Genomic DNA, 25,961 nt, shown 5'->3' with positions numbered 1-25,961 from the left:
GTGTGAAAAAGAAACTTCTATGGAGAGCCTAAGTAGGGTGGCATGACATTTATTCACTCTCCTGGTCATTATATTAAAAAATGTATTCGTACATAAGCCTTCCAGATTGTTCATCAATGTTTAAGCTACTGGCTATTCACCCTTACAGAGGTGAAAGAACACCTCATTGTGCTCTTGAGTCTTAAATTTTAAAAAAGTTGGAAATTAAAAAACAAACAAAAAACTAAATCTTCAAGGAAGTATGGCAACAATTTTACCCTTGCTGCAATACTTGTTTTTCTCCATCAGAATCCACTTAGCATTCATTTGTCAATGTTCTTCCCTTTTGTTCATTAGAAACGCTCATGTTACCTACACACTTACTCCTCCTTATCAAGTTCCTTTTTAAAAAATATAATTTTAAAATGAGGGTTTTCTCATTTCATGTGTGTGTGCATGCATATATAATTTGACCATAATGCTTATAAATTAAAGATGCAATAAGTGGTTTTCAGATGTTAGGAACAGTCACTAGAAACTATTTTATTGTCATCTGAGACTCTTGTTCATAAACCTCCTGTATGTGTATCAATATACGGCATTCAAAGACAAAAATAGAAAAGTGGAAAAAAAACTTTCTCAAAATACAAAGAAAACAGTCAACAGATATATTCAATGTTTGATTTGGGGTGAAAAATAAGAAAAATGCTTACATCTGCCCCCCATTTTACAGCCTATTCTACTCTTCTGCAGTACAATTAATGATATAAACTTATTATGCAAATTCAGATATTCAACAGACACTTGGAAGGCACAGGACATTCTATCAGCTCTTAAGGCATATTAATATCAAGAATAAGAGTTCTTTTCAATTGAGGATATATATGTCAATGTATCCTTAACACATGGACTTCTTTCAACTATACATATCAAATGAAATTGAGTTTGAAAATATATGAGTTAGTGTTGAAATATTTTTTGAAAATTGCAGTGGTGATTGCTGGTACCAAAACCCAGAAGCAAGACAAAGATTTTTTAGAAAGAGTGATTATACATAAGAAAATAAGATAAGATAGAATTATATTTAGAGAGTCCTGTAAGGACAAATAGGCACAAAACACAACATAGAAAGCATCCCTTTGTTAAATTTTGTCATTACTGCCTCTAACAGCAAGTTAAATGTGGAAAAGGAAGTATATTTCGTTTTCTAAATAAATATTTAAAATAATATCAAATTTTGGTAATTATGAAAAATGATAGAATTTTGACCACTTTTGCAAGGGAATTTTTATGTGTGTCATGATAAAAATCATATGTGTAAAAGAACATATATTTATTTTAGAGTCATTAAAAATCATTTAAAACACAACTATGTCATAAATCTAACCAAGAATGATAAGTTGCCTATATTTAAAAATATGGTAAATAAGAACAATTAACATGCATATATTTCAGAGCACTAAAAATTAAATTTTCAGAATGATTTAAAATACAGATAAAATATGTGCTAATAATTATTAAAATATCTAGCAAAAGTATGCATGGCTTTCCTTCTAAGCACTTCTCTATATTTGAATAAATAATTCTTACTATTATGAAATTATATCCTTAGCTCATATATTACACATCTTAGACAGTTAGGCATTAACATAGTAAATGTTCATCATCACAATAATCTCTACTCCATAATGCAGATTTTAGGAAAATTCAATCTTTAATAATGTATAACACACGTACTTAATGCAATTATCTCTATATTTGCATATAGAGATATATTACATATATATAATATGCAATTTTGCAGTCATGCAGTCCACCAGCAGTCTGAAAACAGAAAAACAAAACAAAATCCTTCCTTTTGATTTGGAACATCTGAGCACCCTCTCTAGCTTTGACATGTTAGAAGTTACACGAACTTGAGAAAGTCACTCAACCTCTTCAAATTCCACTTTTCTTATTTGGAAAACAAATATAATTAAGCTTGTCCATCTCTTAGTTTTAGTTAGTGACTGTCAGAGTATTTCAGACAAACATGTAGGCATAATGGTAAAGCATAATGTTTCCTTTCATCAATACATACTGAGGTGGCACTACTTGCAACGGTCATATACACTCTGATGTCTCTTGCTTCTTCTTGGGGAATGGTTACCAACTTTAGTTTTGTTACATGCTGGAATATAGTACAGTAATTACAATGGTTCTTACACATTTTTTAAAAACAATGACAATACCCCCATATAAATTCCTGTTTTTAATTCACTTTTAATGTAATCAAATAAATACAAAACATTTTATAGTTAAATTGACAGATTATATAATAACATTGTGAGAATGTCTGAATATTTTTCTCCGTGAAAATAAAATTATTAACCTGTAAACATGTTCACTTGTGTGTATTCAGCCCAAGTTCCATTAAAATAAAATGAAAATGAGAGTTTCCAAGCAAGCAGCACTGAAATGTCTTACTGGTGTTGAGAAATCGTAAAATTGTACCTTTTGAGGTAGGTGTCTTTTATTGGTCTATATTGACATTTTCTGCTACATAGCTTTTGAGGCAAAAAGTAACATTATTGACTTAATCGAGTTGCTAATACAAGTTTTTGGTTATTTTTCCTTTGTATCTTAGTCAAAACATCTTTCATTGAATTATTTCTTCTTCAAAATGATATTGACCATTCAAGTTGACAAATATCTTTACCAAAGTGCTTTACTGTAGGTGACTCAATTTCTTAAATTATCCACATTTGAAGATTTCAAATATAAAATAACACAGTAACAAGAAAGAGATAAGAATAGGATAGAAGAATAAACTGTAGAAAACTGTTAGAGAAACAAAAAGGTTTTGGTATCTTAGATCATAAAAGGGTAATTCAAGGGGCAAAGTCAACAAGGACACATACAATGTTTTCATGTAAATAAATACATTTATAGTTTTATTTTAATACCATAGTTTAAACCCAGCATTTGATCATATATACTATAAGTTACATAATGATTCAAATAATTTTAAAATGTTGATACCATAATTCTGAATGATATCACCATTGGCCATGATTAATTCATTGCCTCTCTGAAAAATAGAGAACTCAGTAAAACCTGCTTTCTTCTAAGAGAACTAAGGAGTTTTCGGGTTCTTCCATTACCCTGCCCCCAACACACAACATGGAGCCACTCTCTGGTTCCATCACTTATCCTTGCAATAAACCAACATTTAAGAGTGCCTTGCTGCCGCCTGGCCATTTGATAATTAAAGTGAACTATTATTGAAAATTAAAAAACAGGGACACACCAAAAACAGGTGGTGATGCCAAGTCCAGAAGTCAGGCTTCCATTTATGACACACGGAAGAAACTTCCCTCAATAAAATGTCCATATCCAATAAACTTTCTTCACTTGTTTAGACATACAGTTTTTTGAGTTTCTGTACTTAGAATAAGACATCATTATTTATTCCATCTTTGATCTCAGTGCAAGGAAATAAATAGAGATAATTTCGTTCTTCCATAGACACTGTCCCACTAACATGGAAGAAACTAGAAACCTTGTCTTCAAACTTACCCAATACGCATAGAATATGTGGTGAAATTAAATGAAGACTATAACCAAAGTGACAAATGAAATGGATGACAAAGTTGAACAAAAAATACGTACTGCCAAGTGGAATATTACATTCTAGAAAGCCACACAGAGATAATTTTTAGATAAGTCTACTTCTGTTTTAAAAATACATTAAGAATAAGGTAGGGATACGTCAGTTGCAACTTCATCCATCAATATCTTATGCAATTTGGTACAACTGCAAAAAGTGTTAAATATCTGTAATGGAAACATTTCTGTATTACATACTCTAAGGACTAGTTAACATGTAATAATGGAAAATTGATTATATTCAATATTTAATATGTCACCGACTCATGATACATTCCTTTTGGTCAAATAATGATTTAACCTAGGTTGAAATATGTACTGGTTTAAATAAACCTTCAGTGCATGTAGGATTCCACAGGGCCTTGAAAAGAAGAAAACAAAAATAAATAAATGAATGACATCAAATTAATAAAACAAAATGAAATGAAATTTAATATGAAGACATAAAATGTTTAAACACTTAAATAAAAAAAAAACACAAACCAACATAAAACTGTTGTATTTATGATTTTATAAGTCAAAGTTGTTATTAAATTTTATTAAAAATATTTATATTAGTGATGCTTACATGCTTCCAACTGCCAAATAGATACACTTTACTATGAAACACAAGGTAAAAGAGGGAAGATCCATGGACTAAATTTTATTATTTCTGTGGTTTTATAAGTAGAGTTAAAAATAACAGTAAAATACTTCAAGAAAATTAAATAATCGAGAAATAGGTATGTCTCACATGGTTCTCCTAATGTTTTTGTAAACCATATTTAGTTACCACAAAGTTCCAACAGAATCTTGTCAATCTGCAGCAATTATTATTATTTTTAAATCTCTATACTTGATTGCAGTTTTAAGTGATAGGAAACTAACACATTTAAAAATCTTTCATCTAAAAAAAGGAAACAAAAATCAAAAATCTCCTTTTTTCAGATAATACAGATAAAAAGAAATACAGGATCCAAGAAGTACAAAATACGGTACCTACCCCCAAGGAATGTAGAATTTAATTTGAGAGATATAAATGAATATAAAAAAAGGTGAGCCATACTACAAGATGATAGGTTATATATGTAGATACGTAAACAAAACAAAACAACAACAAATACACACACACACATAAACATATCAGTATGTATCAAGAACTGATCATATATAGTACTGACAACTATAAGATAGTACGTTATATGTAGGACTGATAACTGCTGAAGTAGTTCTACGATATGAAAGATCACTCCTATTTTGGGTGGTCAAATCAAGAATATGAGATTAGAACTTGGCCCAAAAAGAGAGATATATTAAAGGGGAGGGGTAATCCAAACAAAATTGTTAAAAACAAAGTAAACATACCAAAACACTAAACAATAGAGACAAGATATAGTAATGTATGTTGGAATAGTTTAAGTAAAATAAAAGGTTTATGTGTAGGAATAGTAGGAGCTAAAATTGCATAAGTAGGGAAGAAAATAATTTTAGCAGCTATAGATGCTGGTTTGAGGAATGTAAAATTTATGTTTTAAGCCCAGTGAAGACATTAAGAGAGAGTTTTAAAGGAGAAATACAACACATTGTAAGCTATATGGGTATTTTATTTGTTTGTTTTGGCTTTTTTTGTTTTTGCATATTTATTTGTGGTGTTATAGAGATTAGAATGTGTAAAGACTGCAAATAGGAAGATAAGACCAACACCAACATGAACTCCTAAAGCAGCAAGCAGTCTTGTAAGATGACTGTTTTTTATAATATGATTTCCCCTGTCAAGATGATTGTTTCACGTTTGTTAATAGTTGACCCTTTACTCAAGTTACAGCTTACGTTTCAACTTCCTGAGAAAGGTCTTTCCTGATGAGTCCTTTCTAGGCACAAGATATCCTGTTCACCTGATTCATCTCTTAATTTCATCTTTTTCCTTATTTCCATCATGTCCCTTATAAGTGTGAAATTTTCTTGCGTAGTTTTATCATTTATTGTCTGTCTTCATCCACTACAATACGGAGTTTATGAAGAAAGGACACTTGATCATTTCTCATCCACTGCAACAATTTCAATGACTGGAATACCCTATTTTTTATTTTTATTTTTTAAATGACTGTATAAATGAAAAGAGTGAACTATCGTATGACAAAAGGAACCACAGGTCTATAACTGTATGTTATACCTAGAGGCAGGTAGTATGTATTAGCGAACCAAACATGTTCTTAAAAAAAAAAAAAATCTGCAGAATCATTAAGACTAACAGATAAACATTTAACAGACACCCAGTGTTCAGTACCTACGCCCCAAATGTTAGTTAAACCAATGTGAAAAAACTGTGGGAATATACTTTTATATTTTACCTATTTTAGAAATGTGGAATTCTGCTTTCCACAAAATGGAGGTCGCCACAGTAGCCTAGCCTAGCCCACATCACAAATCTAAACCTATGTCAGCCCACACTTATGGGAAACACCTCACTATTTAGAAAATCTAACATACACCAACCACAATCCTCCAGCTCAGCTTTAAGCTCATTCACCTTATCTTAGAAAACATGACTTGCAAACCTCAGCAGGAAATCCCCGACCTCCTAGTCCAACATGGTCTATCTTGTGCTGCTGCTTCTAATGATGGATTAAACTTGCTCTTGCCCTTAAATCCCTCGGGATGAGTACTCCACTGCTTGTGCAGTACTGCACTCAACAACACATGGGTTGTTTTTGCTTGAATAAAAGATATCAAACTCATTACTAAATTAGGTATTTTTGTCATTTTACAGATTGATGACAAGAATGGAGTCTGAAGATACTGGCTGAAGATTATGGGATGGCTCCTAAACGCAAATGAAGGTCCCCACAGAGCCTTTTTGGGCCCCTACCTCTCGGGATCACCAACAACCTTCTCTTGGATTGAGCTCCACTTATTTTGCTTTCTGAGCTCTTTGAGGTTTTTTGTTCTTATTCTCTGAGTTGGAAAATTGGGGTGTGAAAGACTCCAGATTTTCACAGTGAGACTTATAGGTCTCAGGAGAACTATGCACAAGCAGCCAATAAGTCAGCCTGAATTAGGAAGCATTATTTCAACAAGGACAATAATGTATACCCAACAATCTAAAGAAAGCAGGGACACACCTCCTGGGACTCTTGCCTTTTTTGTGATTAAAAAAATAAGGTATAAACAACCGTTCATTCTTAAAACATTGGCAAGAAATAACCAAAGATAATTTAGAATTACAGTGGCCATTTGGGAGCTTTTATAACCTAGACAAGACATATACTTATGAAGAGTCCTTGATTGTGGGGGAGAAAAAAAAAAAAAGAAGAAGAATGGGATACTTTCTTGGATTGGTATTGTTAAGGTCCGGAATTGTCCCCCTCAGACAGACAGAGAACCCGCACAATAATGCAAGTCACACAGCGAAGTTTATTTCCAGCCAGCTGGGGTCCGAGTCTCTGCCCGACGCAGCGGGTTTTAACAAGGACCCCAAACACTTAAAGCCAAGGGGTTATATAGCATTTTCAAGGCTTTCCATAGCTTCTGAGAGTACTAGATAAACTTACAGGACTTACATAGCTTCAAAGAGTATAAGATTTACTACAGGACAAGGAGACCAGGAGTATAAGATAAGCTACAGAACTTCTAGTCTCCATGCTGCAACTGCCCACATCCTGGAATTTTATAATTATGTTGTTTCAGGCTAGGGGCTGTTAACCCTGACCTAAAGATAGCAGTTCTCATGCTAACAGTCTCTTACAGTATGCTGATATGTAACAAAAGGCTTCTGAATCAAAAATCGTGTCTCTTAATGATTCATTGCCAAAAGCCACCACATAGTTAAAACAACAGAAATCTAAAAAATCTGACAGACACTCCATACTTTGACTCTTACCCTGAATGTACACCCTCCTCTTACTTCCCCTTTGGTAACAACCCTGAGGTTCTCAACTCATTGTTGGATCTCCCTTTCCATTCCATTCGAAGATCTTACCGTTCAATTTCCGTTTAAAATTCAGCCAATAGAAAATCCTAAGACAAACAAGGATGCCCTTAAATTTATTCCCCAAACAACTTTTACACCATAGCTCAAGGGTGAAATATGAGCAATAGTAAAAGACTTCCCTGAACAAAAGGAGGATCCACAAAAATTTACTGAGGAATTTAGAATCTTGATTAATGAGTATGACCCGGGAATCCCTGACCTATCACAATTAATGTACATTCTGGTGGGTCCAGAAAAAAATCTGAAAATGGTTTAGAGAGGCAGAGTGGATGAAACCTAAAGAGGAAGCCAGAGACACTAGATGAGCTTGTAAAGTGGCCCAAGATTTCTTCAGGGTCATTCCCAGAATATTTCCACCAAGACCAAATTGGACTCTTGTTCAATATTTTAAACAAAAAAAGGATAAATCAGTAGCAGACTTTAGAAACAGATTTGAATCTTTATTTCTAAGACACTCATGTTTTACTAAAATAACTTGCTCAAATCAACCTGCCCTCACTGTCCCTCTTTATGAGCAGCCTCTTCTCAGGTCTTTCCAGTATGATCCAGTGTAATAGACCAGAACGGGAAGTCATGACTATTGATCAAGTTTGTATTCTGGCTGAATAGTTTGAACGTACTTTAGAATTAGGGAAAAGATGAAAAAAAAAAAAAATACACAAAAAAAACAAAAAACCGAAGCTAACAAACTCACGGCCCTCCAGTTCCAAGGGACAAAGCCATCAAACAAGCCATCTTATCATTTTAAACTTCAAGGGGCCCCACCTAAACAATCCTGGCCCCCAGGCTCATGTCACATCTCTGAACAGACAAGATATTGAAAAAAGAAAACTGTTCCCAAAGAAAACAAAAAAACAAACGCTAAGCCTATCTTCTAGACTTCCAAAACCATTCCAATGATGGGGCTCCTAAGGAAATATACGAAAGTTGCTTCTTGTAGTCACTCTAAGTGAACATGGTGAAATTCAAATCAAAATAAGTGGAGAAAGATGTACAGGTTGAGTAGACACAGGAGTGACCTCACCTATGTTAAGCCCCACTTTTTTAAAGCAACCTATCCCCTCTCAGTGGGGGGGGATATATATATGTATATATACACATATATGTACATATATATACACACACACATATATACATATACATGTGTGTGTGTATATATATATATATTTTGTTTGTTTGTTTTTTATTTATTTATTTTTATTTTTTTATTTTTTTTTTAAATAAGACACAAAGAGACTACCCATCAAAATAGGTCCACAGGACTTTAGGACCAGTCTCCTACAATTATGTTTTTCTACTCTGTGATTCAACCACTTTGAATTTAATCAGCTGAGATCTCTTATCTAAAGTACAAGAGCACAAATTTTACTCCCAATAGAGAAATAATCCTTGAATTCCCTGACCAACCTGAATCAGAATTATTACGTGCTCTACAATTTGCTATAGATAATACTGAGTGACCCAATGATACTGTAGAGTTATCTGAAGTTCCCCAGACTCTCTTGGCAACTTTCTCAACAGACATTGGAAAAACCAAGAGTGTTGAACCCATAAAAATCCAAATAGACTCTACCAAACTCTTGCCAAAATTGCCTCGATATCCATTAAAAGTAGAAGCTATGCAATGACTCACCCCCACTGTCAAATTTTTAATTTTTCAGGGGTTATTTGTCCCTTGCACCAGCCTTTGTTAACACTCGCATTCTCCCAATTATATAGTCAAACGGGCAAGGATAACAACTTGTCCAAGATCTAAAGGCGATGAATAAAATTGTGATTCCTCATTTTCTGAGGATACCCGTTCCAAAAACCTTATTATTACAGGTCCCACCATATCCTAAGTGATTTACAATGGCAAACTTATGTTCAGCTTTCTTTAGCATTCCTGAGGTCCTAAACAGCCAATGTTTATTTGTCTTAATAAGGAACAATTGGCAACAGACTTGGACAGAATACCTCATGGATTTACTTAAGTACCCCCCCCCCCCATTTTCCCAAGCCTTCTATCAAATTCTAAGTACCCTATAATTCCCACAGGGGTCCTAATTTTTACAGTATGTGAACGATCTGTTGCTATGTTCTCCCATTCAGGAAGCCTTTAAATTAGACTCTATATATTTCCTCCAATAGCTGGCAAACAATGGTCACAAGACCTCAAAGGAAAACCTTCAGTTTTGAAAACAGGCTGTTCACTATTTAGGACACAACTTAAGAGTTCAGGGGATTTCACTTTCTCCAAAGCATACAATTAATACAAAACTTTCTAAACCCTAACACACACACACACACACAAAAACACACTCACTCACACACTAAACAAATAAACAAACAACTTAGAGGGCTTTTAGGGCTGGCAAGATATTGCCAGCTTTGAGTTCCTAATTTTTCCTTGGCAGTTCCCCTTTTAATGGACTCACCAAAACCTCCACACCAGAACTACTACCATGGAAAGACAAGCATGAACAAGTATTTACTGACCTTAAGAGAGCCCTCCAGGAACTCCCTGCATTGGGCCTATACAACTATTACAAGGCGATTAACTTATCCACCCATGAATGGAATAATCAGGCTTTAGAAGTTTGAACTCAAGACCAAGGTGGAAGAATGAGACCTACTGCATATTGTAGCATGCAGTTTGACTCACTAGCTAGAGCTTACCCAGTCTTAAGGGGATTGCAGCTGCAGCTAAATTAGAAGTCTCAGCAGAGCTGACCTTAGGAAATGATGTATATCTCCAAATACCTAATGCTGTTAACAATCATCTAAACTCAGTTCTAACTCAACATCTTTCCAAGTAGATTCATTAATTATGACCTCCTATTTTTATCTCAATCTAACATACATCTTAAATGCAACCTTAAGTTAATCCTGCTACCCCACTTTCCTTATCAGGTAAAGGAGAATAGTATAACTGTGAGATATGTATTTTCCGATTAGTTTCTCCATGTCTAGATTTAAAGCATATACTCCCACATAATCCAGATTTAAGTCTACGTGTGGATGGGTCCTATACCAAAAATAAGCAGGGAAAATATTAAATTGGTTATGCAGTCACTACTGAATATGAGTTAGTTAAACACAGACTTCTCCTACAATTTAATTCAGCACAACAAGCAGAATTATTTGCCTTGACTAGAGCATGCATAATCATTCAAGAAAAATCAGTCAACATTCACACTGATAGCCACTCTGGTATGGCACATGATTTTTGAATGTTATAAAAACAAAGAGGCTTTCTAATTTTAAGAGGCATTCCTATTAAAAATGGGGTACAAGTAGAAGAACTTCTCTGTCATTCTACTCCCTTCTAAACTCACTATAATTAAGATCAAGTCTCACACTAAAAGAATCAAGTCCAAGTACCAGGGAAATGCATTGGCAGGTTTTAGTGCCAAAGCCAGTGCATCCAGAGATTGATAAAATCCAGTGTATGGTTCAAAGACCCATTAATTTTCTAACTTAACCTCACACATCACTACAAATTATTTTCCCGCTAGGGGAACAGCAATAGCGGAAATCAAAGGTTTGTATATTCAATGAGATCTCCAGTCTCTGGAGAGTCAGAAAGGCCGCCTGGTTCTCTGAGATTTCCTCAAGCTGTCCTTAAGCCATACCTTATATTTCATGACACACCAAGGAACAGAAAAACATGATCCAAATTAAGGGACAGTATGCATGGGGAAATTTCTGTAAGGCTACAACTACACTTTAATTGGTGCAAGAACTGTGCAACTCATAATCCTGGTAATACAAGTTTCAGGTAGCATAACTCTACCTCACATGGGACCACTTGAACATTTGCAACTGGATTTTATTCAATAGCTGTAGCACAAGGTTATCAATATGTACTAGTCATTGTTTGCTTCTTTTCTGGATGGGTTGAGACCTGTTCTTGTAGAAACGCCAATACGTCTATTGTCGCAAAACAAAACAAAACAAACAAATAAAAATTAAAACAAAAAAATAAACTTTTAGAAAATGTTATCTCATCTTGGGATATACCTAGAGAATTTTCAGTGACTGAGTGAACTATTTCACTGGACAAATTGCACAGGCCCTCAAAAAGATGCCCTATACTATGTAACATTACTATTGTCCCAAACAACTTTAACCATCAGGAAAAGTTTTTTTTTTTAAAAAAATGGCACCCTTAAACTTGAACTATCAAAATTTTCAAAATCCACAGAACTCCCATGGCCTAAAGATTTACCTTTAGCCTTATTAATTATACAAAGGACACCATATAGAATTCACAAATTAACTCCTTATGAAATGATCTCAGGAATATCCATGTCCCGATGGTCAAACCTCATATTGACACTTCTCTCATTTATCTAGAAATGGTACAACATTGTAAATATCTTATGTATTATCTAAAGCATATTTCCAACAGGTTAAAGAAGTCTTTCCTAATCCGGATTCCAAAATCTTTTCCTCCTCACAAACTGGAACTTGGGTGGCTTGGAAGAGATGTAAAAAAAAAAAAAAATCTGCATTTGCGCCTCAGTGGAAGGGATCCTGTCAAGTGTTCCTCACTACCAATGCAGCAGCTAAGCTTCAGGGCATCAGGCCTTTGATCTGCATCTCTCAATTGAAGAGGGCACTACCCGATTCCAAGTCTAGCGCTCCCACCACTGGACTTCCACTCAAGGCTACATGAAGTAGACTACTTCCACCCAAGGTGCCAGATCATAACTCCTTACTTTAACCTCAAACATAAAACACTTCCCTTTTCTCCTGTGTTCCTTTACTTTGGCATTGGCCTGCAAAGGCAATGCTGTCATCCATATCACTCAAGACATTGCCAAGGGGGTAACCTTTCAGACTGCAGGACTTGTCATCGAAAACTGATTTGTCCATGATCTTAAATATACCTATGTTCTCCCTGTGCCCAATTTTTCTTCCATTCCCAATGTCACCATAAACTCAATCAACGTCCCTTAGAAGTTACTTACAGAGTCCAACTTTTACAGTCAGAATGTTTTGTGCCTTGCTTTTACCTCTTTCCTGTCATAACTGTATGACCTCAGACAGAAAGGAATACCTTTAAAAACATCAATATGTGCTCACCACCCTGTTCTTATAATTATCTAAATACAAATTTCCCCTGCCATAAAACTGCAAATTTTCCCATAGGCACCCGCGTCTGCAAAGAATTTAGAAATTTTATTTTAGAATAGATTATCTTCCAAAACTTGATGAAAACTTAACTGATCCATGCTTCATTGGGCAAATTGAAAATTCTCAGTGAATGAATCCATTAATAACACTATTTTAATGGGAGTAGTGTGTGCCCTAACAGGTTTTATTTTTCTTTTTCCTTTTTAGTGGCAATTTTAAGGAAAGATGTTCTTGGGCCTATGAATGACCAAATGCGTGGCACTTAACCAGAGAACACCATTTGCATTATCTAACTGTACCCCTAACTTTTCATAATCAAACTGAGACTTCTCAGTGGTCAACTCCCCTCAATTTGCATTATCGAACCAAACAGGAATTACCAGGAGTCAGTCATGATTCAAAATTCACTTCCTCTAGCAGATCCCTATTCCTCTGGCTAGGTGTATGAGCAAATGAGGCTCTGATCAGGAACCTCCCCTTAATTCTTGAGAATCTTATCGCAGAATCTGATGTCAAAGCAATAGCTGCCCAACAAAAGTCCCTACACTCTCTGACCAGAGTTGTTCTTGTTAATAGGATAGCCCTTGATTATCGTTTAGCTGAGCAAGGACGTGATTATCATTTAGCTGAGCAAGGACGTGTCTGTGCTGTGGCCAATACCACTTGCAACACTTGGATTAACACTTCCGAGGGAGTTGGGATTCAGTTACATAAGATCATGGAACAAAGCATTTGGCTTAAGAAAGTGACTCCTTAAATGAAGTCTCTGATTTTTTCTTTTTTTTTTAATCTTAGTTGGTTTGTATCACAGGGAGCATAGCTTCAGAGTGCCCTCCAAACGTTCGTTCACCATTATCCTCCTTACAGTCATTCTAACAGCCTTCCTGGTGCATTGTGTTCTCTCAAAGGCTTTAAATGCCTGCATGCAGCTGCTGGCAACTAGACAAATAATCTCCTTTCCCCTAGAATGCCAATCATGAGATGAAGAAAATGGTCAACTCAGGGACAGATACCTCAATATCTTAAGCTATGATGTGCAGTCCGAGATACAACCTGACTCCAACATTAAAAAAGAGTGGTAGCTCAGAATGGCACTAGGGCTTTAAATTCTGATCAACACTCTAAGTACAATTCTCAGTAAAATTGAGAGTATTGATCAGAAGGGGGCAATGGAGAAAGGAAACATGTGCATTGGGACCCACAAAATGAAGGTGGCCCAATTCACCTCACAAATCTAAACCTAGGTCAGCACACCCTTAGGGAAAAATACCTCACTATTTAGGAAACCTAACAAACACCAATCACAGTACTATACTCAGCTTTATCTGGCTCACCTTACCCTAGAAAACAGGACCTGCTAGCCTTAGCAGGAAATCTCCAACCTCCTAGCCAATCATGCACCATTTTGCATTGCTGCTATTAATGCTCTATAATAAACTCACAAATCCCTCAGGTTGTGGAGTGTGAGGCACCGCACTCCACAACCCATGGACTGTTTTCCCTTGAAAAAAAGAATAGCAAACCTGTTACTAAATTGTATTCTTTTTTTTTTTTTTTTTTTTTTTTTTGGTCAGTTGACAACTACATTTTAAGACTCCTGACAATCATATTTTTAATAAAACTCTAATCCAGGTCCACCTTTTAATATTCTAAAACAATGTTACGAAAATGAACAGGAAAAATATCATAGGTTGAATATGTTGAGAGACACAAATGTCGCTAAATTATAGGACACTAACATTTCTCTTACCACCAAAGTTTGTAATATTCTAGTACTTGTCACACAGTGAGGACAAAAATTCCCAATAGTTCTCTGCCATTTTTAGCTAGTAGGACACAGAGAGGACTGCAAAGAAATAGTAAAGCTGAGCTAATGAGAATAAATTGTTCCCTGTGAGTACTTGTAGAGACAACAATAATTTGAAAAATATAATTTGCTTTATGATTAACCACTCTGGGGATATGGTCAATTAAAAAAAAATCAATTACAAAATAAATAATCTTGGGCTTTAAAATATAATGCATTCGATAGAGTGTCAAATTAGAAAACATAAATAAATAAATAAAATAAACTCCCAATATTGAATATGTGCTTTCAATAGTTATATTTTAGAAGAAAAGTTTTAATTTTGTTTACTCCAAAATTTTCAAGTCATTTTATTTTTCATGAAAGTAGTACTTATAATTAAATACAATTTACAAACAAAATTTCATATCATTGTGTCATTGATGGGGAATTTTCTTTTTTAAATAACACTTCTACACTGAAATTACAAATTTATTACTATAAAGGCACATATGTTTATCGCAAAATGTGTGAAAAAGACATAAGCAGAAATAAAGATATAAAATGCCATATTCCACACACACAACCAGAGGTGACCACACCACCTTTTGTATATTCATTTTCCTTTTTTTTTTCACCCAAAACATAGAGTACATTGTTTTTTTAAGTTACTACACTTGCTATTTTTCCCCCACTTAATGACTTCTATCTTTCCATGTCAGTATATTTTCATCTTATCTAACAACTATCTTTATTCAAATTTTCTGAAATGGCCTTCATATACTGTTACTGTTGAACTGCTGAACCCAAGCTTTAGTCCTAGACCATGCGTCACATGTATTTAAATGCTATTTGAATCCCACGTCTAATTTTTTTTCTTTTCCTTTCTCTCCTCTCCTCTCCTCTCCTCTCCTCTCCTCTCCTCTCCTCTCCTCTCCTCTCCTCTCCTCCTCCCCTCCCCTCCCTTCTCTTTCCTTTGTTTTCCTTTTCTTTTCTTTTGTCTTTCTTTAAGTAATAGCCATTCCCTTTACTGGGAAAAGTTCTAAACATAAGTATCCATAAAAATAGAAAAACTGGCACCCTGAACACCTGCATAGCTACCATCTAGACTCAGTAATTAAGAGTTGTCATAGTTGTTTTTGCTTTTTTGTGTGTCCCTTCCCTCTCTCTCTCTCTCTCTCTCTCTCTCTCTCTCTCTCTCTATATATATATATATATATATATATATATATATATATATATATATATATGTATGTATGTACATATATACATATACACACACACACACACACACACACACGCATTACATTTATTATTATGTCTCTTTAGTTTCTTTAAGAAAATCCCCCAATTTTTAGTGTCACTTTCTTTTTTAGGGGTACATGTCAGTTGTCTCAGAATACTGCACATTGGAAATTTGTCTGATTGTTGACTTGTGGTATTGCTTTACACATGCATCTACCTTCTGTGTTTACTGTATACCGAAAATTAGGCCTGTAAGCTTGAATCATTTCAGGTTAGGTGTTTCTGACTATTGCTTTATACGCTTTCAGTGGCCAGGACTGAAAAATATTCTTCAGTAAATTATGAGTTCATGTTGATAGTTTCTATTTGAAGATTATATTACAGGTTTGTTTGTTTGTTTTTTCCTTTTTAAAAAATTTTCATAGTTATATTTCTCTTCTCTCACCCTGGAATACTTTGGGTGCTAGTAAAATTTGATTGAATTATTAGCTGAATCTTACAATATACATAAATAGCTTCAAGATAATTATAACAATAGCAATATAATTTTACTACTAAGTCAAGCTTTAGAATTTTTGCAGTTCTCTTTTGTCATTAGACTGTGGCCAACTAAGGATATACGACCAGAGAAAGGATTCCAAATTAATTTAATTTTTCCCCCCTGTGGTGATACCAATTTGATGTATAATTAAGTTTTATCTATTTCAAGTGGATTTTAATCTCTTCATTTTCTTTTTCCATTAAAACTATATTAAATAAAAATACTCAGAATTTTTCACTTCATTGGTACCTCTTCCATACTGTTCTATACTTCTCTCTTCCCCTTATGGATAAATTTTTTTATTTTTCTGCTTTCTGTTATTTGTACATATACAAAATATTACAAAAACACAATACTACACAACTGCTTCACACCTTGATTGCTTCACTTATTAATATAATCTTGAGATTATGCTATATTAGAACATGGATGTTCCCCCTCCCCACTTTTTGTTTGGCTTTACATCCCGCCATTTTGTGAATAGTAGTCTTTATCAAACAGCCCCCTATTGATGGATCTATGTGTTGTTTTTCATTGTCAGCTAATACAAATAATGACCATCATGGAAACCTTGTGGAGATACTATTTTGTATACATGACTGCATGTTCAGGGCGGATTTCTAGAGATGGCATTGCTGTATGGTAAAACAACAAAAATTATACATATTGTTTCAATTTTCAAAATTCCCCTCTATAGGGGATTATGCCATATAATGATGTTGTTCTTTAAAAGGAAAAAAAAAAAAACTGTGTTTAAATGTTCACATGATTGAATGATTTCCAGTCACTGACATTATGAAATAAAAACACACGTATTAATATATGGTAAAATATTCTTCATTATATTTGAAATGCCAAAAACATATGTAAATACATATATGAGCTCTGACAATTAAGTTCATGAACTCATCCTAGATCAAGTGCTACATACCTCATTGCTGAATATCACTATGGTCACTTATGGTCACTTATGAAGCACTCCCCTTGGGGAGCTGTGAACCGACGCCAGTGCCTAGTCCATCCTTCAAAGGAATTTTGGAACTCTTTGTTGTCTTGAATGTCATCAAAATGTCTTCCTTTCAATATTTCCTTTCTCTTCAGGTAAAGAAAGAAGTCATTGGGGGCCAGATCAGGTGAATTGGGAGGGTGTTCCAGTACAGTTATTTGTTTACTGGCTAAAAACTCCCTTACAGACAGTGCTGTGTGAGCTGGTGCACGGTTGTGATGCAAGAGCCAGGAATTGTTGGCCAAAAGTTCAGGTTGTCTAACTTTTTTCACGCAGCCTTTTCAGGACTACCAAATAGTAAACCTGGTTAACTGTTTGTCCAGTTGGTACAAATTCATACCAAATAATTCCTCTGATATCAGAAAAGGTTAGCAACATCGTTGCAACCAGTTCGCAAACTTAATTGTCAGACCTCATACGTGTATATATATGTAATATATTTATGGAAAATTATTCAGTGTTTATTTCCTATTCTACGTTAGTCGTTCCTCAGGCTTAAAAATGTTGAACAATTTTTCAATTCTTTAGGTTATACTTAATGCAATACGAGAAAATGAGAAAACTGTTTCCTGTTTCTTTCCACAATTACTCTATATTAGACTATTCCTTAAACAAAATTTTCTCTAATTTGATGGATTTTATCCAAACCTATAAATCTATAAACACAAAACTCAAAAAATAATGATAAATCTAAAGTAATTTTGATATATAAAGAACTTTGACTCTTTAAGTACTTTTGTTGTTGGTAGTCACATAGCCTAAGCCTGCAGCTGGGAAAAACAACCTTGAGTCACATCTCTGGGCCAGTAAGAAACAATGAGGGAATAGAACCATAATTGCAGGAGGAAAGGTATAAACAGGCCAGGAAAGTTCCTAAAGCTGAGCATGCACATTAGTTAAAAGAGCTGTCCTACAGTTAACTTTTCTTCATTATCATAGTAAAAATCACAACCCTTGGTAGAGATTTAAGATGCTAATGAGACATGTGATACATGAAGTAGCATGTAGGTACACTGCAGAAGGAAGAACTTGCTCGCCTCAACATACTTTAGGGAGGAAAACAGGAAAGAGGAAGAAGTGGCCTCTAACCTCAACAGCCCACAAAACTGCTGCACCTGTAAACCTCGGGGAGCCACATTCATTTTCTCTGGAGTGTGCTTCCTTCGTGCATCAAGACTTCGCTTTAACACACCTTTCTGCAAAACTGTTCAACCACTCTTGATTTCTATCCTGAGAGGGGCAAGAACCCCTGCGTAACACTCTGAATTACAAATTATGTTCTTTTAGTATAAATTTTCTTTATTAAGTAATTCAGCTTTATATATTTAAAATACTAATTAGCATCTTAATCATGTGGTGTCACATAAAGTTATCATTTCCTGTTATTTTTATTTTATAGAGCACAGGGTTAATGTTACATGTGGCTCTCTGAAGTTTCTGCAATGCGATATTTTAAAATTTTTCATTTCTTTGCCTGTTTGGTATGAAGCCAAACATTTATGAAACTTTTTTTTCCCCTCAGCTTTCTACAGTTATTATGAAAACATTTTCCATCTTTATTTTGAAATACTTGTTGAAGAAACACCGCAGGCCCAAAATGGCGCCACTTGTGCTAAAGCCCATGATACCAAATGCAGATGGAACACCTCCGCTAATCACTGTTTTAACCTCTCCCAGAACTGTAATCTTAATCAACTAGTCTGGAATTTTCTGGTCAACACTGATTCTGTCATGTGGGCTCTCTACATCACTCATAGAAATAAGGGGCAATCTACTGATAAAAATATTTGCTGTTCTCTTCCTCCCAAAAAATGATTCCTTCCTCTAAAAATAATCCTTTCTTTTCTTTTGTTAAAACAAGCTCCTTTGCCCCACCCTTCCTCCTACAAAAAACAAACAAAAAACACGAAAAAAACAAAAGAAAAACCTTCCATTTATACAACTCCTTGGAGCACCCTTTTAGTTACTACATTGCATGATGCTGCAGGGTTTATGAGTCATTTAGATCTTCAAATTTACTGGGTTGAATTATGTTTTTTTTTAACACATTAATAATCTAATATATCTCTTTCCCCCTCTACAGTTATAAACAGTCCTTTTACAGGCAGAAGATAGAAGCTAGTGAAGGGGAGAAGAATTTACTACCCTAAAATATGCCTACTTAGCATAAAGATTACCTTGAGTAGGTTACTTTTAAGAAACTGCAGACATAAAAAAGAAAACAAAACAAAACAAACAAACAAACAAACAAAAAAAAACTGCAGCCATAGGATAAGCTCTGATAGTGGAATAAAAGTTACTATTTGTAAGAGACATTTACATTTATAAGGGGAATCTCCATCTTTAAGAGTGTCTTTCTCTCAGAACCAGAAAGAGGAAGATGAGCTAATTTCTAGAAACACTTATCACTGGAGAAGGTATCAACTTAAATCTGCCTAACAACCATAACCTTGTTTTCTGTGCTTTTCCTGCTCACCTCCCAGACTGGCTTCCTGAGACAGGTTAGTATGTTGGTAGGTAGACAGGGGGTCTACCTGTTCACACAAGGGGTCCCTGGTGAAATAAACAAAAGGCAACCGTATCCTAAAACTCCAGGTTCTAGAATGTCTCCTTCACTCCAGAACAAAGATATGAGAGCGCACCTTGAGGTTAATAAATTATCTCAAATCCCTTTTCGCCTGACAAAGGAGCAGACCTGATAGATGGGAATGGGTTATTTCGTTAATCCCTTCAGGATGGGCAAACAGGACAAGCCTGATAGATAAATTCCATTAGAAGGCCCCAGCCCCCTTCCCCAAACAGGAAAGGGAAGGTGTAAAAGTAAGAACTTTTGCCTCAGTCACTGGGCACCCCCATTTGGGACCTCCTCCTGCTCAGGAGCTCTGACCCTTTGTTTTCAATAAACTCTCCTCTTTTTAAATTCTTTGCCTTTCCTGGGTCTATGTTCCATTCTTTGGTCTCCTGAGACACAATTCTGGCCCACACCCAGAAACGGCCAGGCAGATCCAACATCACTTACATCACTCCCATTTCCCCCTCCTCTCAACATCTTTCTTTGGTCTTAGTTGAAGATGGTATTTAAGGTAGTGGCTTGGGCCATTTTGGGGAGTTACTCAGTTTTCCTGCGAATCTCCCTTAAATAAGAGAGGTATACCTATTGCTAAACTGTTTTCCTTTGTTAATCTGTCTCTTATTATAGAGGAGTCTCAGCCAAGAACCTAGAAGGGTAGAGGGAAAGTTATCTTTCCTCCCCTACATAATTTAAGCTATCCAAAATATTTTTCATGTTTTTTTTATTGTTTTATTGTAATGAATATTTTTATAATTACAAGAGCTTATATAGTTAACACCTAACCTTGTTTCCCCCCTACCCCTCACCCCAATAAAGATTTCAACCACAAATTCTCTTGATAAAATAATTATCAGTTACCTAATTCTTTGTAGTCAGAGCTGAATTAAAGACCTGGAGGCATTCCAGGAATGATCTGGCTCCTAGATAAAGATTCTGGATTTTAGAAACAAGCATTCAATGCAATATTGTAAAGGCTACTGCACGTTGGCACTTCTGTTTTAAAATAACTGATTATCTATGCTGATTCGCACTTAATGCTTTGTTCTAAAAGGCACCAAGTAGTCATTTCAAAGTATTTGTTAGATATAACAAAGTAATATAAAATAATAATGCAAAATATAAAATAATATAAAGTAATATGCCCTTCTGTAACTTTTTTTGTGACTAAAGTAAAATAATACATACTGATTTGCTATAGATTTTTAATATTACAAAACTAAGCTTGCAGTCTTTTAGTTAAACTATTCATTTATTTTTTCACCAAGTAAATATTGAGTGCTTTCTACATTTGTTTCTGTTACTGGCACACCTCTGATAAATGGGATGTGCTGATATACAATGAAATCTAATTATACGTTTAGAGTGTATACATTCAACTCTGCCAACTCTATAAGAAGGGTGGCACACGGAGAGAGAAGGGGGTAGAGAGAGTGCATGTAAAAGAGAAAAAAAACAAATGTAATTTACAGAGCATGGATGATTCTACCCAACTCTCTTCCATATGCTTATGCTAAGTGAATATGCTCTGAGAGGCCAGAGTTGGCTGTGCCCTCAGGTGGTCTGTATTCCCCTGATGTGAAGTCTTTGGATGGCTTGGGACTGATTCTAAGGTTTAATGGTACAGAATGAAGCCAACTATTTTTACTTAAGGCTACAGCAAGCTAAAACAATTTGTTCTTACTGACTGAAGGCACTCAAGGGGTTATCATGAAGCACATATCACAAAAGGATTTCTGACTAAAAGTGATTTTCACCTTACCTTCTTCAAGTCTCACATCTCACCCTCAGACCAGCCCAGATCACCTGGTTTAAAAGTTCTGATCATAGCCCACCCCTACATTCCCAATTATCCTTTCCCTGTGCTATTTTTTTTTTCTGTTTCACATTGTACTTAGCACCTTCTAATGTACTATATAATTTACTTATTATATTTATTGTAAGTTTCCCCTCACAAAATGCAAGTTCCATGGAGGAATATTTGTTGTTTAATTAAAAGATATATCCCAAATAGCTGGAACAAAGTCTGGTTTTCAGAGACACTTAGTAATATTTGTTGAATGAATGCATGTAGGGATTTTCAAAAGTGATGTTTTTAGAACTTCACCACTGGGTAAGCTGTGATTCCTCTATTAAATGTTAATATGCACTGGTGGCAAATGGTCATGTTTCCTGTAATTGTTTTTAATTGATGTTCTTGTCTGAAACTTGTCCCTAAGGTAATATGAAAAATTATAGTCAAAAGAAAACCTGTCATATATCATTCACTTTGTAATCTTGATTTTTTTAATTTGCAAAAATAAATAGAAATACCTGAGATAAGTGAAACAAATAAAGCATGTGTGGGGACACACTCATTTACTAAATTCTGAGCATGTTGATGCATGATGAAGAGAGGAACTGAATTTTAGGAAGATGATTGGTAATGAATGGATCCCAAACAGAAAGCTTTAACAAACTACAGGTGGATGAGAGAGCCTACTTGATTGTTACTCAATTCTTAGAATTGAGCTTAATCCATAGGCTGACATAATACATTAGCATAACAGGAAATACTCTCTTTCTTTGTCTAATAGATAATAAAATGATTATAGTAAAAATTTATCATTCTTATTACTTACATGATGAACTATTTTCATATTTGCTAGAACTCCCTGCACATTACTAATTGTGCCAAGAGGGCCTCCAAAATTAAATCTAAGAAAAGCAGCATAGATTGAGATTATACAGATCACTGCATTGAGAAGTTCTGCAAAATGTGTATTCATAACACAACTAGTATTATTATTTTCTTAGCATGTGAGTATTAAACTGCACTTATAAAGTAAATCCCACCAGTTGGAAAATGTGCTAAAATATCTGAAAAATACACAGTGGTATGAGCATGCATTTCCAAATTGATTTATGCTTCACTCATATGTGACTGAGACAAAAGGTGTGTGATGCTACAGAGAAGTCAATTTTAAATAGGCAAATGAAAATCACGAATGGTTTTCATTAATCACTAACAGTAATTAATGATTTAATATTTGATGAAATACTCAACAACTTCAAAACTCAAAGAAAATACGAACAAAACATTGCAAGTTCAAGACAAATAAATACTTCTCATTAACTATAAGTATAAAACATACTCTAATGAAAAGAAGAACCCTTTTAAATCTTTAGTATGTTTGACTAAAAGAGCAACTTAGAAACTGCTCTGAGTCAAGTGCAGGCAACAATTGAAAAGAAAATCTACTTAAAGTCAATCAGCCACATTTAAAAGGACAATCTTTTGTAGAACATCAAAAGGAAGTTAAAAAAAAAAAAAGCTATCCATGAAGATGTCAAATTAATGAAAGTACCTGGATTTTCTCAGTGTTGGAATATAATATCTTCACTGCAGCATTTTGGCTATTCATTCTCTGTCATTCTAACCAAAATGTTATTTGCAGTTGTTCAAACTATAAAATATTTAAAGACAGCATGTGTGCTATGTTGATGCTTCTATTTATATAGTTGATGTAATCAGAAGAATCTTCTCTACCTTTATAGTAATGTTAGAATAGGCAACATTGCTACTTGACTGCATCTATTCATCTCCTACCCTGTTTTAATAACACAAGTGACACCTTAGAAATTATTCTTTGATCTTTCAATAAACTAAACCTGTGCAGACAGAAGAAGGTGAAAGAGGTTAAATTGCCATTGATTATTTAAGACACATCCATCATTTATTTAACAATCTCCTTCATCACGAAAACTATTGTGTTTATAGGCGTTTGCTAAGACACTCTGAAATTATTTTTGCCATGTGCATTACAAATCAGAGCACATTGTACATTAACATTAGTTTCAAGTCTCCTGGTAAATCTGTTGCAGGATAGAGTAGTTTATTGTACAAACCTTTGAACTGATTCACTGTAGTAGATTTCTGGAAATTCTTTTAATAGTTTTTATTGTAATTGTCTTAAGGAGATTTTATTTCCTATCTTAAGCAAAATGTGTAGCAACAGCTAACTTCCCAAGTAAATTATAATAATAGATACTTGTCGTCTCTTATATTCTCACACTCATATCACTCAAACATGATTCGTAATGATCCAAAAAGAACAATTTGTGGCTAATATTTGGCAGCTTTAGGAAGAAAGCAAGAGAGTATAAGAATCATCGATAATATTCAAGATTTCTACAAGATTTTTCATTATTTTTTTCTGACAAATATTGCAAATTATAAATGTAGTAGTCGATCCGGATATATATATATATATATATATATATATATATATATGTATTATATGTATATAATACATATATATATATATAATACCTATATATATGCATCGTATTTGTAAAAAATTAAAATACTGTCAAATTATATTGCCTGAGAAAAATGTGAGCAAAATATTGACAATTAAAAGATAAATGATTCTTATTGCATATGAAAATCTGAAAAGTAATTTATAAGTAGATATTGAAAAGTATAGAAAAGATACCCCAGTTACGGAAAAATTACACTAATGATGAATCATATATTCCAAATAGTCACAAAATTCATCACATTTAAAATGCTTTATTTATTTCTGATTTGCTTATAGAAAGTATTTCTCACCTCGTGTTTTTCCATACACAATTCTCTAAACTTTATACTACAGTTACATCTAATTACTGGTATAAGATTCTGAATGCCTACCTATGGTAATATGTCCTACAATATATCTCACCAAGTAAGGTGAAACACAAAATCTTTAGAAAGCATTATTATTCTAGTTAAAACTACTAAAATCATAACAGACACTTGCAGAAAGGGATCCTTTAAGGATTTACTACCAAGAAATTATTACTCTTTAACCTTAATTAAATCCAGGAAAATACACTAAACTGTCATTGTCAAATATAAAAATAAGCTGGAATAATGGGGATTTAATAACAAGGATTAGCTATGTTCATGGCTTGATTTTTAATTTTTATTTACGTGTTTAGAAAACTAAATAGCACTGATATGACACTTTTGTAGAAACAAGAAAATTACGAGGCATAGATAGAAAAACACATAAAATGCTGCTAGTAGCTACAGCGCAGTTATCCCTCACAGGTACCATTCATCTCTTAGCAAGTATTTCTCACAAGCAGTCCTGAAAGTATTAACAGATCTCTTATATTCTATGTTTATATCCAGACACTTAGATATTTAGAATTCAGTGCACCAAATGTCATTTCCTTATATTGAGTAAAATTGAGTAGTTGAGTCCAAATTCATTAAGTGTTTTCCCTTTTTGTTTTAAGAATACATTACTTTTAATAAAAGATTAGACTTCCACAAAGATCGTTGAAAAATAATCTAAATTGAAAAATGCTGTATATAAATATCTGAAAACAATTTATGCTGCAATTCAAAACTTTGGTTTATTTCCTATACTTTTTTTTCGCCAAAATGTCAAGAAGCGATGATTTATTTCCTAATAGAGACAAGTAGCTTTATATAAACATATTAATATATTTTGCAAGGCAATACAAATGTAACATCTATATTTATGTTATTTAAAATGACAATATGCAAATAAACATACGTTTTATCATTACACACCTTCATCAAACAATTAAAATTACATCTATTTATACTTGTCAATAAAGTGCTAAAAATTATGTTAATAAATGTGTTTAACTAGAAGAGAGAGTTCTCACAAATGTTACATACAAAATAAAGATGATGATTCCTCTATTTTTTCATCAAAAGGAAGTTTAAAGTCATGAACTTAGGCAAAACAAAAATTTCATAGCTGTGTTTAAGAAAAGACAGGTATTTGAATCAAAGTCATTTGAAATCATTCAGTGTTACCAGAAGCAATCTTGTATTCAAACATGATTTACAAACTTATTTTGACAGTTCATCAAGTATTTTACACTAAGGAAAAATGCTAACTTTCAATTAAATTACTTTCTGCAGCCTGCCCTAAAGCCCAAAGAGCTAAAATATTATTGTAAATTTCTCTGCTGAGTTGTGTTTCCTTTTATGTGCCAGAATGTAAAAATGATGTGCTTAGCTTTGGTGACTGCAAACTTTATTAAACTGTTAATAAATAAATTAGTAATTTCTTAATAATAAATTGTTTT

At 34.0% G+C, this 25,961-nt stretch overlaps 1 protein-coding gene across 4 annotated transcripts in view; it reads right to left on the bottom strand.

The window, feature by feature from the left end:
* Positions 1–25,961, bottom strand: part of CCSER1 (coiled-coil serine rich protein 1) — a 1,122,560-nt gene that overhangs the window by 468,238 nt on the left and 628,361 nt on the right. The window contains exons 10-11 of one of the 4 annotated variants that reach the window (XR_004422964.1): positions 23,213–23,311; positions 2,743–3,988 (exon numbers count right to left, since the gene is read on the bottom strand). The exons of 2 other annotated variants lie outside the window; for them this stretch is intronic. Coding sequence is in view for 1 of the 2 variants with exons in the window: in XM_033105325.1 (XP_032961216.1) it covers positions 3,929–3,988 (60 nt within the window). In the remaining variant the exon portion in view is untranslated. Of the gene's footprint in view, positions 1–2,742; positions 3,989–23,212; positions 23,312–25,961 lie in introns of those variants that run through there. One more of the 4 variants, XM_033105325.1, reaches the window with a different exon arrangement.

Source organism: Rhinolophus ferrumequinum, chromosome 5 (genome assembly GCF_004115265.2).
Source record: "Rhinolophus ferrumequinum isolate MPI-CBG mRhiFer1 chromosome 5, mRhiFer1_v1.p, whole genome shotgun sequence".
In the NCBI taxonomy this organism is placed as follows: Eukaryota; Metazoa; Chordata; class Mammalia; order Chiroptera; family Rhinolophidae; genus Rhinolophus; species Rhinolophus ferrumequinum.
The sequence above is the reverse complement of the archived record's forward strand: the minus strand, read 5'-3'. Positions and strand labels throughout refer to the sequence as shown.